This window comes from Saccostrea cucullata, unplaced genomic scaffold (assembly GCF_032062105.1).
Source record: "Saccostrea cucullata isolate Sc308-1 unplaced genomic scaffold, CSIRO_AGI_Scuc_v1 ctg8986, whole genome shotgun sequence".
Classification (NCBI taxonomy): Eukaryota; Metazoa; Mollusca; class Bivalvia; order Ostreida; family Ostreidae; genus Saccostrea; species Saccostrea cuccullata.
This window is the reverse complement of record NW_026937255.1, coordinates 1-16,680: the sequence shown is the minus strand read 5'-3', so window position 1 is coordinate 16,680 and position 16,680 is coordinate 1. Positions and strand designations below refer to the sequence as shown.

At 36.2% G+C, this 16,680-nt stretch overlaps 3 protein-coding genes across 3 annotated transcripts; 2 read left to right on the top strand and 1 right to left on the bottom strand.

Moving 5' to 3' along the window:
- The first annotated feature begins 5,853 nt into the window (after window positions 1-5,853).
- On the top strand, window positions 5,854-8,239 carry LOC134247602 (uncharacterized). The gene is made up of 3 exons (XM_062729933.1): window positions 5,854-6,235; window positions 6,551-6,656; window positions 6,748-8,239. The coding sequence occupies exons 1-3, from the start codon at window positions 5,854-5,856 to the stop codon at window positions 8,237-8,239; spliced, it is 1,980 nt and encodes a 659-aa protein (XP_062585917.1).
- A 448-nt stretch (window positions 8,240-8,687) lies between these two features.
- Window positions 8,688-11,869, top strand: LOC134247600 (baculoviral IAP repeat-containing protein 7-B-like). Its single transcript, XM_062729932.1, has 2 exons — window positions 8,688-9,075; window positions 11,865-11,869. Exons 1-2 carry the CDS (start codon window positions 8,688-8,690, stop codon window positions 11,867-11,869), a joined length of 393 nt encoding a protein of 130 aa, XP_062585916.1.
- A 1,612-nt stretch (window positions 11,870-13,481) lies between these two features.
- Window positions 13,482-16,638, bottom strand: LOC134247606 (death-associated inhibitor of apoptosis 2-like). The gene is made up of 3 exons (XM_062729937.1): window positions 16,417-16,638; window positions 15,843-16,242; window positions 13,482-13,486 (listed from the first exon to the last, which is right to left on the bottom strand). Exons 1-3 carry the CDS (start codon window positions 16,636-16,638, stop codon window positions 13,482-13,484), a joined length of 627 nt encoding a protein of 208 aa, XP_062585921.1.
- Between the last annotated feature and the right edge of the window lie 42 nt (window positions 16,639-16,680).

Here is a 16,680-nt window from a genome sequence, read left to right as displayed (position 1 = left end):
TTGTCAGGAATATCTGAATTTCTTTCTGATGTTAGCTGTTTGAGGTTTTTACTCCACAGCTTAAAATCTTTCCTGTGGACCAACGTCTATATCCCTTGGTTCAAAAGTCCTGGCATCGGTTTTATTGTCAATGTACGAGGGTTGTCCCAAACTTTTGTAAACTGGGGTCATATCTCTTAAAGAAATAAAATAAAATTTTCTTTTATATGATGTTTTTGAAAACCTTTTGCTGAGCCTGGTTGCTGTTGCAAGGATTTCTCTTGGTATTTGGTATTCCTGTTTTCCAATAGCTTGCATTTCCAGAAGGTCTTTTTTTTTCTCTTAGTTCCCCTCACATTTACTCCATTTTAAAATGACTTTGAGAAGATGATCTCAAGATGCTCCCTTGAAACATTAAGAATTTTGTTTCAAACTTCTAGCTGATTGCTATAAAACGCGTTGAAAATGATAAAGGGTATTATTAACAAAAATGCTGAAAAAATAAAATAAATGTTATGAATAGAAGTTAAATAGATCAATGAATGTATGTAAATACATAAAAGAAGGATGACTAGATAATTGATTTTACTATTTATAAGGTATAATAATCTATGCAATAGCCTCTTTAATTCATAAAAAAAAAGGTTTTAGGTTGGGAAAGATTTGAAGAACATCTAAGAATATTCTGTTCAAGCAATGTTGCTTTTGAAATGTGGGTCTTCTTCAAATGATATTGTAACGTGCTGACGCTATACTCTGAACTGTCGGATGTCAGGATAGTGCAGTTCAGATATTGACGTTTAAATTAATTTATTTTTATTTAATTAATTTTTGGACACCAAGTACTATACAGGTACCAAAGAAACAAAATTAAAGAGTCTGTTTTAAGTTCCACAATTTATTGAATTCGATAGTCCCTTTTAACAAGATAATAAATTCATAACCTCCTCAAAATAACATAAAATTAATTCCTTCTGTTTTTTTTTAACAATTTCTCCCAAATTAAAATCAGAACTCAAATAAGTCTGACTCAGAGATTAACCCTGGATATGTGACTTTTTGAATAAATTACTTTCGATAATCAAAAATTAATATGATCAGATTCCCAAATTATGGAAATATGTGATCAAACTAAATCACTTAAAGTTCTTAACAATTTCAAACAGTTTTAACCTAATTAAATTCCAAATGAATAGATAAATTTACATCTTCAAATATAATCTTCTTTAAAACTCACGGATTCGTCTTATTTATACTAAGTTAAAATCCGTTTAAACAAGTTACTCTAAAAATTCGTCTACAAAGAACAGATTTTGTTTACAGTAGATGGAAAAGTCTCGTGCAACATAGTTCCAACTACTTAAACTAGCAAACAAGATAAAAGATACAATTTAAATACTACTTTTCATTTAACATCGGTACAGTGTTCAGAGAAGTGGCCCAACTCTAAAATCCTGGATTCATCTTGTAAAACTGCGAAAGAAACCTAGACTTGAAGATTTGCCATTTCATCCTGACTCACAGGCATCAGTTAGAAATTTCAACAAACTTGGACTAATCAATAATATTCTTTACAGGGAAACAACTTGAATCAGCAATTAGTAATACCCAGAACATTCAAAGTTTTGATGGAATTACATAACAAGTTTGTATCCAGGCAGAGAAAGAACATAATCTCTAGTCAAAGACAGGTTCTGTTGAGTAGATATGTACTGAGACATTGAAAACTGGATCAAGAACTATAACAGATGTTTGCATACGAAAGCAACAAACCAAAAGACACCATTAGTTAACATCAATTCTTATCCATAAGAACTGCATGGATTTCTTGACATTTGAAATAAGTAAAGGAGGGTATCAACATGTACTTGTCATAACTGATTACTTCAGTCGTTTTGTGCATGCGATTCCAACACAGGCGTTAAACAACAATATTATCACCTACTATGGAATTCAACCTGAGTACACTCGGACAAAGGAGCAAATTTCGAGAGCCAGATTATAAAAGAATTATGCCAGATTACAGGGATGAAAAAGTCAAGGACAACCCCTTACCATGCCATGGGCAACGGTCAATGTGAGAGGTATAACAGAACTTTAAATTTACTGAACATGCTATGAACCCTGAAACCATCAAAGAAACAGAACTGGAAGCTGTATATTAACCCATTAGTACATGCGTATAACTCCATCAAGAACGAGTCAAATGGCGTTTCCCCATATTTCCTTATGTTTGGACGTGAACAAAAAATACCGATAGACATCGACTTTGCTTACAGAAGGAAGAAAAGAAATCTGTATCCAAATACATCAGTAACTTGAAAGAAAATATGAAAGCAGTTTACAAACTAGTGAACAGAATTACCAAAAAATCGCAGGAAAGACAGAAAGACACTTATGATAGAAGAAAAACAAATGTAGAAATGCAGATAGATGATAAGAGTACTAGTAAAGATTGTAGCTTTTGATGGAAAACACAAAATTGCCGATAAATGGGAAGAAGAGTGACTGAACATCCTAATCCAAAATTTCCAGTAAGTAAAGTACAGAAAGAAATGACAAAAGGAAAAACTCGGACATTACACAGAAACCAACTCCCAATTGGACATCTAGATTCATATAAAGCCAGTTTAGCAGAATCATCATCATCACCTTCCAAATCTACTCCTAGACCAAGGACAAGGCAAACATGGAAGAAACAAGAACAGGGTCAAGAAAAACACCCGAGATTAGAGAATTAGAAGATGACAGAGATGCTGGTTCTGATGAAGAGTCGGTAACTGAATTTATTCCGGTACCGGTCCAATGATCCCTGAGGTTAGCATCCAAGAAGATGTTAGTAAACACCCAGGAAAGCAGAGAGTACAGAGATCAGGAGAGCTGGCAGAGAGTACAGAGCCCTAAAGAGCAGATTGTACATAGCCCTAGAGAGCAGACAGTACAGAGACCCATAGAACAGATGGATCAGATAGAACAGAGACAGGAAAGAGAAGAAATACAGCATCATGATGCAGAGGAGAGTAATAAAACAACAGCCAGTACAGGCAGAGGCGGAGCAACCGCCGGAAAATGCTGAAGCTAGTAGTCCAGTTCTGACGATAAAGAAGAAGAACCTGTACCAGTTTTACCAAGGAGAAGTACTTGGGAGAGAAGAAAACCAGATAGGAAAGTAGTATAAGGGGCCTAGATAGGGGAAGATTCTGATTGGCTGAGAGAAATCACGTGATCAGTTCTGATTGGTGGAGGGGATAAGGGGGTCAACTGAGTGCAGTCCTAACCCTAATTCCCCCTAACCCTAGCCCTAATCCCTAACCCCTCTAACCCTAGCCCCCTAGCCTTAACCCTAACCCTAATCCTAACCCTAGCCCCTTACCCCCTAACCCTAACCTTAACCCTAACTAACCCTAACTATCCCTATCCCCCTTAGCCCTAACTAACCCTAACCCTAACCCCCTAACTAACCCTAACCCCCTAACCCTAGCCCTAACTAACCCTAACCCCCTATCCCTATCCCTAACCCCTAACCCTAACCCCCTTAGCCCTCTAACCCTATTCCCTAACCTATCCCCTAAATACGGAGTTGTTTACACTGTGTTTACATTGGTACGTTGGTACTACGTTTTGTTTATGGACACAGGTAAATGCGCCGTGTGCAAAACATTACAAGAATGTGATTATGACGTCACGCTTCACAGTCTAGACAGCCCTATAACCGGTTCAAACTGGATTTTTACTGAAAACAATAACAACCTGGATTTTTACTGAAAACAAGAACACAGATTTTGATTTTTATTCAATTTTTATTCACAATGAAAAAAAATACATACAATTTACATTTTCTGTTTCTTCTTCTGTGCCTTTTCAGGGATCTGTAATCAATCACTTGTTATACCCCAAATTTGACAAGTAATATTGAAGACAGTCTTAAAAGGCATACGAGCATTCAGGTAGAATTCATAACTGGCTGGAAGTTTTCTATTTTTCCAGGGTCCCTCGAACAAATTTTGAAGACAGTCTTCTGAATTTCTCTACCAGAAACTTCTATCCACAATTCCATGATCACCCTCGATTGACCAGCTGTATTTTGTAGTACCATCCATCCCCTGAATAAAAGTGAAGTGTAAGTTTGTTGTCTTAGGACAATCTGCAGCATGAAACTTATTTCTGCTTTCAAACCAAAAACTTTCACCAAGTTTTCTTTGCTTAGATTCTGTGGAATGGAATTTAAAATTCATAAAATCCTGTATGACTTCTTGTGGCGTTATCATCCAATGTCCTTCCTTGTCAATACCATTTAAAGTCTCAATAAACCAACGATACTCCGTTTCCTCTATCACATTTTTTGCGTGCTCCATTTTTTTACCTGTGTTCACTTCCTAGTACTCACACAGAATGATCCTCAATGTCCAGCGCTGGTTTATATACTATAGGAATATTTTAGGGCCGTGTGCAAAAATACGTTTTACCTGCGTTTTCTTATATATATACCTGTTTGCATCCTCTATAAAGTGCCGTGTGCAAAAAATTAGGGTCGTGTGCAAAAGAAATATACGTTTTACCTGTGTTTTCTTATATACCTGTTTGCATCCTCTATAAAGTGCCGTGTGCAAAAAACTTACCTGTGCATTATGACGTCATCCACTGTATAAATACGGTTTTTCTCCGACTTTGGGTTCATTTTACCCTCAGAGCCATCATCTGATAGACATGGATTCTACTAGAGAAAAACAGGTACAGGCTCGACGAATATTGAAACGAAAAAGTACCGAGAGAGAAATAGATTTGCCACCTAAACCCATTTCTGAGTATTATCACATGAGACTAGCTGAAAAAAGGACCTCTCCAAAATTTAAAGCGCATGAAAATAGACATGTCGATCATTTCGATGAATTTCCAGAAGAAGAAGAAAACACAGCTTTCCTTCGGCGATTATTCAAAAACATGTTACAAGACTTCAAATCGAAAATGCAGTGTGATCCTAACGATTACCTCCGTCTGAACCTTCATCACGATTCTCTGGAATCAGACATTTCGTACGAGTTTATGCAATGTAAAGATTTAAACGAAGACGTCATTTTAAAAGAAATACAAGACGTGCAACAATCCAAAAAGGAGTTCAAAATCGGCGACGGCTCCACGGAATTCGATCTGTTACACATCGAGAATCCCCATGGGAGTGGTGGAGACAGAACCAAACATTTACAAGTGGATAAAGAAACTTTCAAGAAAAATAAACAATCCATCGTTCGGATCGTCAATCCCCATGATAAATTTTGTTTGGCTAGAGCCATCGTCGTCACTCGATTACACAGTCAGAAACCCGATCATCCAGACCCGGAATGGGAAAAACGTTGGCTCCGTATGCGGAAAGGAGATAAGGAATCCTTAGATCAGAATCGAGAAGCCATAGCCCTCATGGAACAGGCCGGGTGTGATATCACTCAAGCTTGTGGATCTGCAGAGTGGACGAAATTACAACAGGTATTAGCTCCTCAGTATCGATTGAAAATATTTCAGTTCAAATCTACTTCGACTAAACTCTGTTTAGAGCGCATCTTCAAAGGCTGGGGAGATGGAACTTGTTTGAACATTTTGTTAGACAACCGTCATTGCGATGCCATCATATCGATGCCGGGAGTAACGGGGAACCAATATTACTGTGATCATTGTGACGTGGGGTACAGGAATGTCACAGACCATCGCTCCAAATGCCCTCATCGCTGTACCTTTTGTTAAGGACATCACCCTAATTGTCCCGATGAAGGGATCAAGATTAAATGCCAGGAATGCCATGGAATGTTTAAGAACAGGACCTGCTACGAAAATCATTTAAAACCTCATGGTAAGAAAACCACCACTACTGTCTGCAATTTAATGGGGTTATGCGAGAAGTGTCAGTCCTGGATGCCTAAGAAATTATTTCCTCATCACAAATGCGGAGATCAGAAACAGTGTAAGATCTGTAAGAAAATCGTCGATGCCGATCATCGGTGCTACGTACAACTGAAGCCCAAGAAGAAGAAGAAGGGAAAAGGCACCTTAGAGTTTACCATTTATTTCGATTTCGAATGCACTCAGGAATCGGGCATTCACGTTCCTAATCTGTGTGTGGCACATCGCGTCTGTCAACATTGCGATGGCTTAGACATAGACCGACCTTGTCCTCATTGTCATCACATGGGACCCCGTCAGCACCTATTTCAAGGCCCAGACACCTTAAAGAAGTTCATGGACTGGTTATTTCAACCCACTACAGGTACTAAGAATTCCACTTTAGTACACGACGGGGCCATCGTCATCGCCCATAACTTCAAAGGATACGACGGACAATTCATTTTGAATTACATAGTGCATTCTTCTCCCCTGAAACCTAACGTGATCATGAACGGGAGTAAGATCTTGTCCATGGAAATATGTGGACTCAAATTCATCGACTCGTATAGTTTCTTAACGTTTCCTTTGGCCAAGATGCCCTCCGCTTTCGAATTGAACGAATTGAAGAAAGGTTATTTCCCTCACTTTTTTAATACGGAACAGAACCAGAATTACGTGGGACCTTATCCACCGGCAGCTTTCTACAAACCGGACGAAATGACTACCAGTGGACGAAAAGCTCTTTACGAATGGTACGACCAACAGAGGGGAAAAGTGTTTGATTTCCAGAAAGAGTTTGTAGGGTATTGTATCTCGGACGTCGACATTTTACGCCAATGCTGTGCACATTTTAGAAGCACCCTCAAGAAGTTGGTCAACGTGGACCCTTTCCAGGAATCCATTCACGTTTGCCAGTGCTGTTAATTTAGCCTACCGTCGAAATTTCATGCCTAAAGACACCATTGCCATCATTCCGAACCTCGGGTATGAACCGGCACGACAATATTCGGCCAAAGCCTGTCGATGGCTCACCTGGATGAGTCATCAGAATGGATGTCACATACGACATGCCAGAAACGGAGGCGAAGTCCCGATCGGAAATTATACCGTCGACGGATACCAGGAAGCGACTCGTACCGTCTACGAATTTTACGGATGTTATTGGCACGGATGCCCCACTTGCTATCCCAGTTTACAGACGGAAACTCATCCTCACCGGACCCAATTTACTTACCAACAATTACACGAGAAAACCCTCAGAAGGACTGCGGATTTAAAGGACATGGGGTACAACGTGTGTAGTATCTGGGAGCACGATTTCGAAGTGCAACAAGATGAGAGTTTACAGCAATTTGTACGAGATCTGGACATTCCGGATCCTTTGAAACCTCGAGAAGCCCTGTACGGAGGCCGGACCAATGCCACTAAATTATATTGTGAAGAAGGGGACATGAGATACGTGGACGTGTGTTCCTTATACCCTTACGTGTTGAAACACAGACCTTTTCCCCTAGGGCATCCCGAGATCATCACAGACGACTTCCAGGACGTGAGAAGTTATTTCGGTCTCATTCACTGCCGGGTCTTACCACCCCGAGGCCTCTTTCACCCCGTATTACCTTATCGGACGGGAGGTAAGTTATTATTTCCCTTATGTCGCACGTGTGCCCAACAACAAGACTCTACGTCTCAACACCCATGTCAACACACCGACCGGGAACGTAGTCTCACGGGTACTTGGGTGACGAGCGAATTACATAAAGCCCTGGACATGGGGTATACCTTAGAGGGAATCTACGAAGTGTGGCATTTCAAAGAAAGCAGTCAAGACTTATTTAAAAAGTACATCAATACCTTCCTCAAGATCAAACAGGAAGCGTCCGGATTTCCCCCCGACTGTAAGACCTCAGAACAAGAACAAGATTACATTCGACAAATCTACGACAAAGAAGGATTCATGATGGATAGGATCAGTATCGAGAAGAATCCAGTGAGAAGAACCATTGCTAAACTCTTTTTAAATTGTCTGTGGGGAAAATTTGCTCAACGATTGTTATTACCCAAAGTCAGATACTTGGACGAAGTAGAGGAATTACATCAACTCTTACAAAATTCGACTCTCAACATCAAGGGTGTGCGACTCTTAGTCAATAAAGAAGATTCCATTGAAGACAAGATTCTAGTGAATTTTCAAGACAAACAGGAATTCGTCGAAGAATGTCCCTTTGGAAACGTGATCCTGGCTTGTTTTACCACCGCCTATGCCCGCTTACATCTCTACGAGACTTTACAACCTTTAGAAGAACGGGGCCTTTATTTCGATACGGACAGTATCATTTACCAACATAAGGAAGGAGCTTTTAATCCTACCTTGGGTCATAGTTAAGGAGAATGGACCGACGAATTAGACGGGGATCACATCACCAAATTCATGTCGGCAGGTCCTAAAAATTATGGTTTCCGAACGGACAAAGGAACCGAGACCCTTAAATGCAAAGGGGTCACTCTCAACCATCGAACCTCTCAGTTGGTGTGCCCAGAGACTTTAGAAAAAATGCTCAAGGGAGAAATAGAGGAAGTAAAAGTCCCCTATCCCAGCAAAATCCAGAGGACCCGTGATTATGAGGTCGTGAATAAACCTTCAGAGAAAATAGTTAAAATTGTATATGACAAGAGACAAATTGTAGAGAATTATAACACTTTACCTTATGGTTATTGATATGTTGATATGTTTGACTTTTTTAAATAAAAAATTGAATTGTTGTTTTATGTGTTGTTGTTTTTTCTTCTCTATAAAAGGTATTCTTATTCAAAATCAAAGGTCATTTCTAATCATGGGGAATCGCGAGCCAGACCAACCCATGCGTTTTCCCCAGTATGCTCAGCTCTCAAAGAGAGAAGCTACTTTTGAGCAGGGGTGGCCTGAACTTCTCTCAGGAAAAATACCAGACCTAGCTCGAGCTGGGTTTTACTACAGGGGAGTGAAAGATAACGCTACCTGTTTTCATTGTGGAATGACTTTAGAGAATTGGGATCTTGAGGAGGATCCTTATGCAGAACATGCTTATTGGAACCCCAATTGTCCTTACATCAATCAGTATAAAGGACGAAGCTGGGTGATGAGTATATTTGTCGGGGACTTAGAGAAGCAGGGATATAAACCTTTACCTGAGATTAAACCTCTACTGAACCCAGAACCAGACGTCCAGGCTCGAGGAAAATGTCACATTTGTTTAGACGAGGAATTACAAATCGTTTTTCTACCTTGTGGACACGTATGCTGCTGTGCCTTGTGTGCTCCTTCCTTTCAGTTTTGCCCCATCTGTCGAGGCGAGATTCAACAGTCCAAACGGATATTTCTGTGTTAACTATAAATAAAAAAGACAAAACCCAAATTTGGTGTTTTCTATTGTTAAGCAAGCTCCTCAGACCTAGATTTTTTTTTTTCAGTGATAAAGAACGAGATTTTTGAATTATTCCTAATTCAAAATTCTCTATTGGTTTTTTCCTCTGCAAGTTAAAAAATAATTACACCTGAGAGTCTATATAAAAAGGAGACCTACAAAACCAACAGATCATTTCTGATCTGAGTGAGGGACAGTAAGGCACAACAAATGAAAGTGAAATCTTTTTTTTTATCATAATACATAATTTTGTAATAAACAAACACTAGAAAGTTACTCTCATAATGAGCCTTAATGTCTTCCAAGAGTTTAGTTTGGACTTCCTCCATTAATCCTTGTATCTACTCCATTGGTTTTGTGGGCTAAAATCATGTGTCTTGTGAGGTGTCAAAACAAGTCGGTCATGGATTGACACGAGTCATCAACTTTTGAATGAAAAGTTCATTTTCTTCTATGAAACATGTATGAAACTTATATTATTTTGAGTCAATATTCATATTAAAAGCATAATTTCAGTCACTTTCATACAAGATAGTCAACATTTCATACAAGAATTGATTTGACATGATGACAAAGCGAAATTCTGTCGTCTGCTTTGATTGACAGGTGTCATGACGTCATAATGACGTCATAATTCAGTCAAATTCATTTCCTGAATGAAAAGTTCATTTTCTTCTATGAAACATGTATGAAACTTATATTATTTTGAGTCAATATTCATATTAAAAGCATAATTTCAGTCACTTTCATACAAGATAGTCAACATTTCATACAAGAATTGATTTGACATGATGACAAAGCGAAATTCTGTCGTCTGCTTTGATTGACAGGTGTCATGACGTCATAATGACGTCATAATTCAGTCAAATTCAATTCCTGAATGAAAAGTTCATTTTCTTCTATGAAACATGTATGAAACTTATATTATTTTGAGTCAATATTCATATTAAAAGCATAATTTCAGTCACTTTCATACAAGATAGTCAACATTTCATACAAGAATTGATTTGACATGATGACAAAGCGAAATTCTGTCGTCTGCTTTGATTGACAGGTGTCATGACGTCATAATGACGTCATAATTCAGTCAAATTCATTTCCTGAATGAAAAGTTCATTTTCTTCTATGAAACATGTATGAAACTTATATTATTTTGAGTCAATATTCATATTAAAAGCATAATTTCAGTCACTTTCATACAAGATAGTCAACATTTCATACAAGAATTGATTTGACATGATGACAAAGCGAAATTCTGTCGTCTGCTTTGATTGACAGGTGTCATGACGTCATAATTCAGTCAAATTCATTTCCTGAGTGAAAAGTTCATTTTCTTTTATGAAACATGTATGAAACTTATATTATTTTGAGTCAATATTCATATTAAAAGCATAATTTCAGTCACTTTCATACAAGATAGTCAACATTTCATACAAGAATTGATTTGACATGATGACAAAGCGAAATTCTGTCGTCTGCTTTGATTGACAGGTGTCATGACGTCATAATGACGTCATAATTCAGTCAAATTCATTTCCTGAATGAAAAGTTCATTTTCTTCTATGAAACATGTATGAAACTTATATTATTTTGAGTCAATATTCATATTAAAAGCATAATTTCAGTCACTTTCATACAAGATAGTCAACATTTCATACAAGAATTGATTTGACATAGTAGAGAATTCCCGAACGTCTACTCGGAATGCATTATTTTCATTCATAAAGAGAAAGTACGGGAAATTCCACTCCGGTGACGTAATATGATTGCGTCAGGTTTCCATAACAACAACACCATAAGTTATCTTCCTTGTTTCGTTGCAGCCATGGCTCCTCCCAACAAAAAAAGCTCTCTTCCCTAAAGGAGGGGTCCGACCCTCTGCTAGGGGTTCTCGTAGGGGTTACTTTCAAGAATACGTTTTATAAGACGGTGACATCTTAAAAGTCAACCCCCTAAAAATGACACATTCAGAAGCTAGCTTTGGTGTATTTTTTTTTACTTTCCTGGAACTGTAAATACATTTTGTTTGTGTTTGTCCTATTTTGAATTTAATAGGTCTCAATAGGACCCCCATAAAGATGCAAGTGTCCTATAATCTGTGATAATATGTTGAATATTTTTATTATTCCATAAATTTTATTCTTACTACACATATAGTGTTTGGAGTAATGCACTTAGTTGTATAGGACAATATTCAAGGTCAAAGCATGAGATTATTGAGATAACTACCTTTGTCAATAATTTGTAACCTTCAAACTTTACATCTTAAGTGAAGAATGGATAGGAGATTTTCTATAGATTTTTGGATCATTTTCCTACAAGATAATATTACTGACTTGAAACATTTCATGGTGATTTACATACCTGCAGTCATAAATAGATACATGTAGGCATGGGGTAGACTCCTATAGATTTTAAGATCTTCATTCAAAAGTATGGAAAGTTTTTAAGTTTGAAAGATTAAATGTCAGCATATCATTTGCATGTGAATTTAAAATAAATTCAAACATATACATCTTTAGATGATAACTAGTTATTTCAATTCCTGGACTTTCTGTCTTGATATTTTCCTTTATTATCTGTAAAATTTAATGATTGTCTTTTTAGTTTAGTTGAACTAGTTTCTTATTAGCATGTGAAAATGGCATCATCCAAATAAGTTCATCTACATTTTATATGTAGGAGAGAATTTTTCATCACAGGGAAAGAAAGAGATTGTCTTGTATAATATAATGCATTGGTACACAAAAATATCTTTCAATTTCTAACATGTTTCATTTTTGTTACATGGAATGATAAGTTCTGTTGATTTCCTACCAAAGACATACTAGTAGAGTAATAAATGTATATGATGTGTCAGAAAAGCATGTGGAAACCTAATGACTTTATCATTTCTGATTAAAAATCAAATTATGAGTTTCATCTTTGTTACATTATTAAAAAATTCTAAGTAGAGCATACACCAGAAACTCTTAAAATGATCTCTACTGTTCAATCTGAGTCTCAGGGTTTAACAGTACATAACAATTTCAAATGATTTTGGACGCTTTTTTATGTATCAAAAAGACAAAACAGAATATCTGTTCACAGATGTTCCAAAGGAAAACAACCACAAAGAAAAGATGTTATGTTCTTTATGTGATTCATGTAAAATGTATTTTAAAAGTGTAGCATAACATTCATCTTTTGCATAAATACTTTTTTTTGTGGAGATTTTTTTATATTTTTGAAAAAAAGTAGTCTTATTGTATAATAGGGTTAGCTTAAAATCTTGTAGACTTTAAAGTTGTACATGATGTGTTACACATCTTGCATATTTTCATTTCAGGGTATTCAGCATATATTGTGGTTTTGTCTTAAATTTGTTTGCTTATGTAATCAATAATTTGAGAATACTCAAATTAGAAAATGTATGAGAGAATAGGCAAGAAAATGAGGTTAAAAATGTTTTACTACAAAGGGGTTAATCTATATATTTAATCTATAAGTACAATAAGTCTATACATTTAAGGTATTTCTGTATGAAATAAACTTACATTTGAGTATTTTAAGACAATTGTAAACATTAATTTAACCAGTTTTGAAAAAATGATTAGATTCACTGTCAGCATGTTATTTCTTGTAAAATAAAAAGAAAACAAACAATTTTATATGGAGTCAGTTTTTTTTTCATGTAAATAAGAACCATTGGAAGTTGGGAATATTTCACAAAGTTGATTGAGCATAATTCTAACTGCCCGGAACATCTGTGAACAGATATTCTGTTTTGTCTTTTTGATACATAAAAAAGCGTCCAAAATCATTTGAAATTGTTATGTACTGTTAAACCCTGAGACTCAGATTGAACAGTAGAGATCATTTTAAGAGTTTCTGGTGTATGCTCTACTTAGAATTTTTTAATAATGTAACAAAGATGAAACTCATAATTTGATTTTTAATCAGAAATGATAAAGTCATTAGGTTTCCACATGCTTTTCTGACACATCATATACATTTATTACTCTACTAGTATGTCTTTGGTAGGAAATCAACAGAACTTATCATTCCATGTAACAAAAATGAAACATGTTAGAAATTGAAAGATATTTTTGTGTACCAATGCATTATATTATACAAGACAATCTCTTTCTTTCCCTGTGATGAAAAATTCTCTCCTACATATAAAATGTAGATGAACTTATTTGGATGATGCCATTTTCACATGAGAATAAGAAACTAGTTCAACTAAACTAAAAAGACAATCATTAAATTTTACAGATAATAAAGGAAAATATCAAGACAGAAAGTCCAGGAATTGAAATAACTAGTTATCATCTAAAGATGTATATGTTTGAATTTATTTTAAATTCACAAGCAAATGATATGCTGACATTTAATCTTTCAAACTTAAAAACTTTCCATACTTTTGAATGAAGATCTTAAAATCTATAGGAGTCTACCCCGTGCCTACATGTATCTATTTATGACTGCAGGTATGTAAATCACCATGAAATGTTTCAAGTCAGTAATATTATCTTGTAGGAAAATGATCCAAAAATCTATAGACAATCTCCTATCCATTCTTCACTTAAGATGTAAAGTTTGAAGGTTACAAATTATTGACAAAGGTAGTTATCTCAATAATCTCATGCTTTGACCTTGAATATTGTCCTATACAACTAAGTGCATTACTCCAAACACTATATGTGTAGTAAGAATAAAATATATGGAATAATAAAAATATTCAACATATTATCACAGATTATAGGACACTTGCATCTTTATGGGGGTCCTATTGAGACCTATTAAATTCAAAATAGGACAAACACAAACAAAATGTATTTACAGTTCCAGGAAAGTAAAGAAAAATACACCAAAGCTAGCTTCTGAATATCTGTGTCATTTTTAGGGGGTTGACTTTTAAGATGTCACCGTCTTGTAAAACGTATTCTTGAAAGTAACCCCTATGAGAACCCCTAGCAGAGGGTCGGACCCCTCCTTTAGGGAAGAGAGCTTTTTTTGTTGGGAGGAGCCATGGCTGCAACGAAACAAGGAAGATAACTTATGGTGTTGTTGTTATGGAAACCTGACGCAATCATATTACGTCACCGGAGTGGAATTTCCCGTACTTTCTCTTTATGAATGAAAATAATGCATTCCGAGTAGACGTTCGGGAATTCTCTACTATGTCAAATCAATTCTTGTATGAAATGTTGACTATCTTGTATGAAAGTGACTGAAATTATGCTTTTAATATGAATATTGACTCAAAATAATATAAGTTTCATACATGTTTCATAGAAGAAAATGAACTTTTCATTCAGGAAATGAATTTGACTGAATTATGACGTCATTATGACGTCATGACACCTGTCAATCAAAGCAGACGACAGAATTTCGCTTTGTCATCATGTCAAATCAATTCTTGTATGAAATGTTGACTATCTTGTATGAAAGTGACTGAAATTATGCTTTTAATATGAATATTGACTCAAAATAATGTAAGTTTCATACATGTTTCATAGAAGAAAATGAACTTTTCATTCAGGAAATGAATTTGACTGAATTATGACGTCATTATGACGTCATGACACCTGTCAATCAAAGCAGACGACAGAATTTCGCTTTGTCATCATGTCAAATCAATTCTTGTATGAAATGTTGACTATCTTGTATGAAAGTGACTGAAATTATGCTTTTAATATGAATATTGACTCAAAATAATATAAGTTTCATACATGTTTCATAGAAGAAAATGAACTTTTCATTCAGGAATTGAATTTGACTGAATTATGACGTCATTATGACGTCATGACACCTGTCAATCAAAGCAGACGACAGAATTTCGCTTTGTCATCATGTCAAATCAATTCTTGTATGAAATGTTGACTATCTTGTATGAAAGTGACTGAAAGTATGCTTTTAATATGAATATTGACTCAAAATAATATAAGTTTCATACATGTTTCATAGAAGAAAATGAACTTTTCATTCAAAAGTTGATGACTCGTGTCAATCCATGACCGACTTGTTTTGACACCTCACAAGACACATGGTTTTAGCCCATAAAACCAATGGAGTAGATACAAGGATTAATGGAGGAAGTCCAAACTAAACTCTTGGAAGACATTAAGGCTCATTATGAGAGTAACTTTCTAGTGTTTGTTTATTACAAAATTATGTATTATGATAAAAAAAAAAGATTTCACTTTCATTTGTTGTGCCTTACTGTCCCTCACTCAGATCAGAAATGATCTGTTGGTTTTGTAGGTCTCCTTTTTATATAGACTCTCAGGTGTAATTATTTTTTAACTTGCAGAGGAAAAAACCAATAGAGAATTTTGAATTAGGAATAATTCAAAAATCTCATTCTTTATCACTGAAAAAAAAAATCTAGGTCTGAGGAGCTTGCTTAACAATAGAAAACACCAAATTTGGGTTCTGTCTTTTTTATTTATAGTTAACACAGAAATATCCGTTTGGACTGTTGAATCTCGCCTCGACAGATGGGGCAAAACTGAAAGGAAGGAGCACACAAGGCACAGCAGCATACGTGTCCACAAGGTAGAAAAACGATTTGTAATTCCTCGTCTAAACAAATGTGACATTTTCCTCGAGCCTGGACGTCTGGTTCTGGGTTCAGTAGAGGTTTAATCTCAGGTAAAGGTTTATATCCCTGCTTCTCTAAGTCCCTGACAAATATACTCATCACCCAGCTTCGTCCTTTATACTGATTGATGTAAGGACAATTGGGGTTCCAATAAGCATGTTCTGCATAAGGATCCTCCTCAAGATCCCAATTCTCTAAAGTCATTCCACAATGAAAACAGGTAGCGTTATCTTTCACTCCCCTGTAGTAAAACCCAGCTCGAGCTAGGTCTGGTATTTTTCCTGAGAGAAGTTCAGGCCACCCCTGCTCAAAAGTAGCTTCTCTCTTTGAGAGCTGAGCATACTGGGAAAACGCATGGGTTGGTCTGGCTCGCGATTCCCCATGATTAGAAATGACCTTTGATTTTGAATAAGAATACCTTTTATAGAGAAGAAAAAACAACAACACATAAAACAACAATTCAATTTTTTATTTGTAACAACAAACAACAAACATATCAACATATCAATAACCATAAAGTAAAGTGTTATAATTCTCTACAATTTGTCTCTTGTCATATACAATTCTAACTGTTTTCTCTGAAGGTTTATTCACGACCTCATAATCCCGGGTCCTCTGGATTTTCCTGGGATAGGGGACTTTTACTTCCTCTATTCCTCCCTTGAGCATTTTTTCTAAAGTCTCTGGGCACACCAACTGAGAGGTTCGATGGTTGAGAGTGACTCCTTTGCATTTAAGGGTCTCGGTTCCTTTGTCCGTCCGAAAACCATAATTTTTAGGACCTGCCGACATGAATTTGGTGATGTGATCCCCGTCTAATTCGTCGGTCCATTC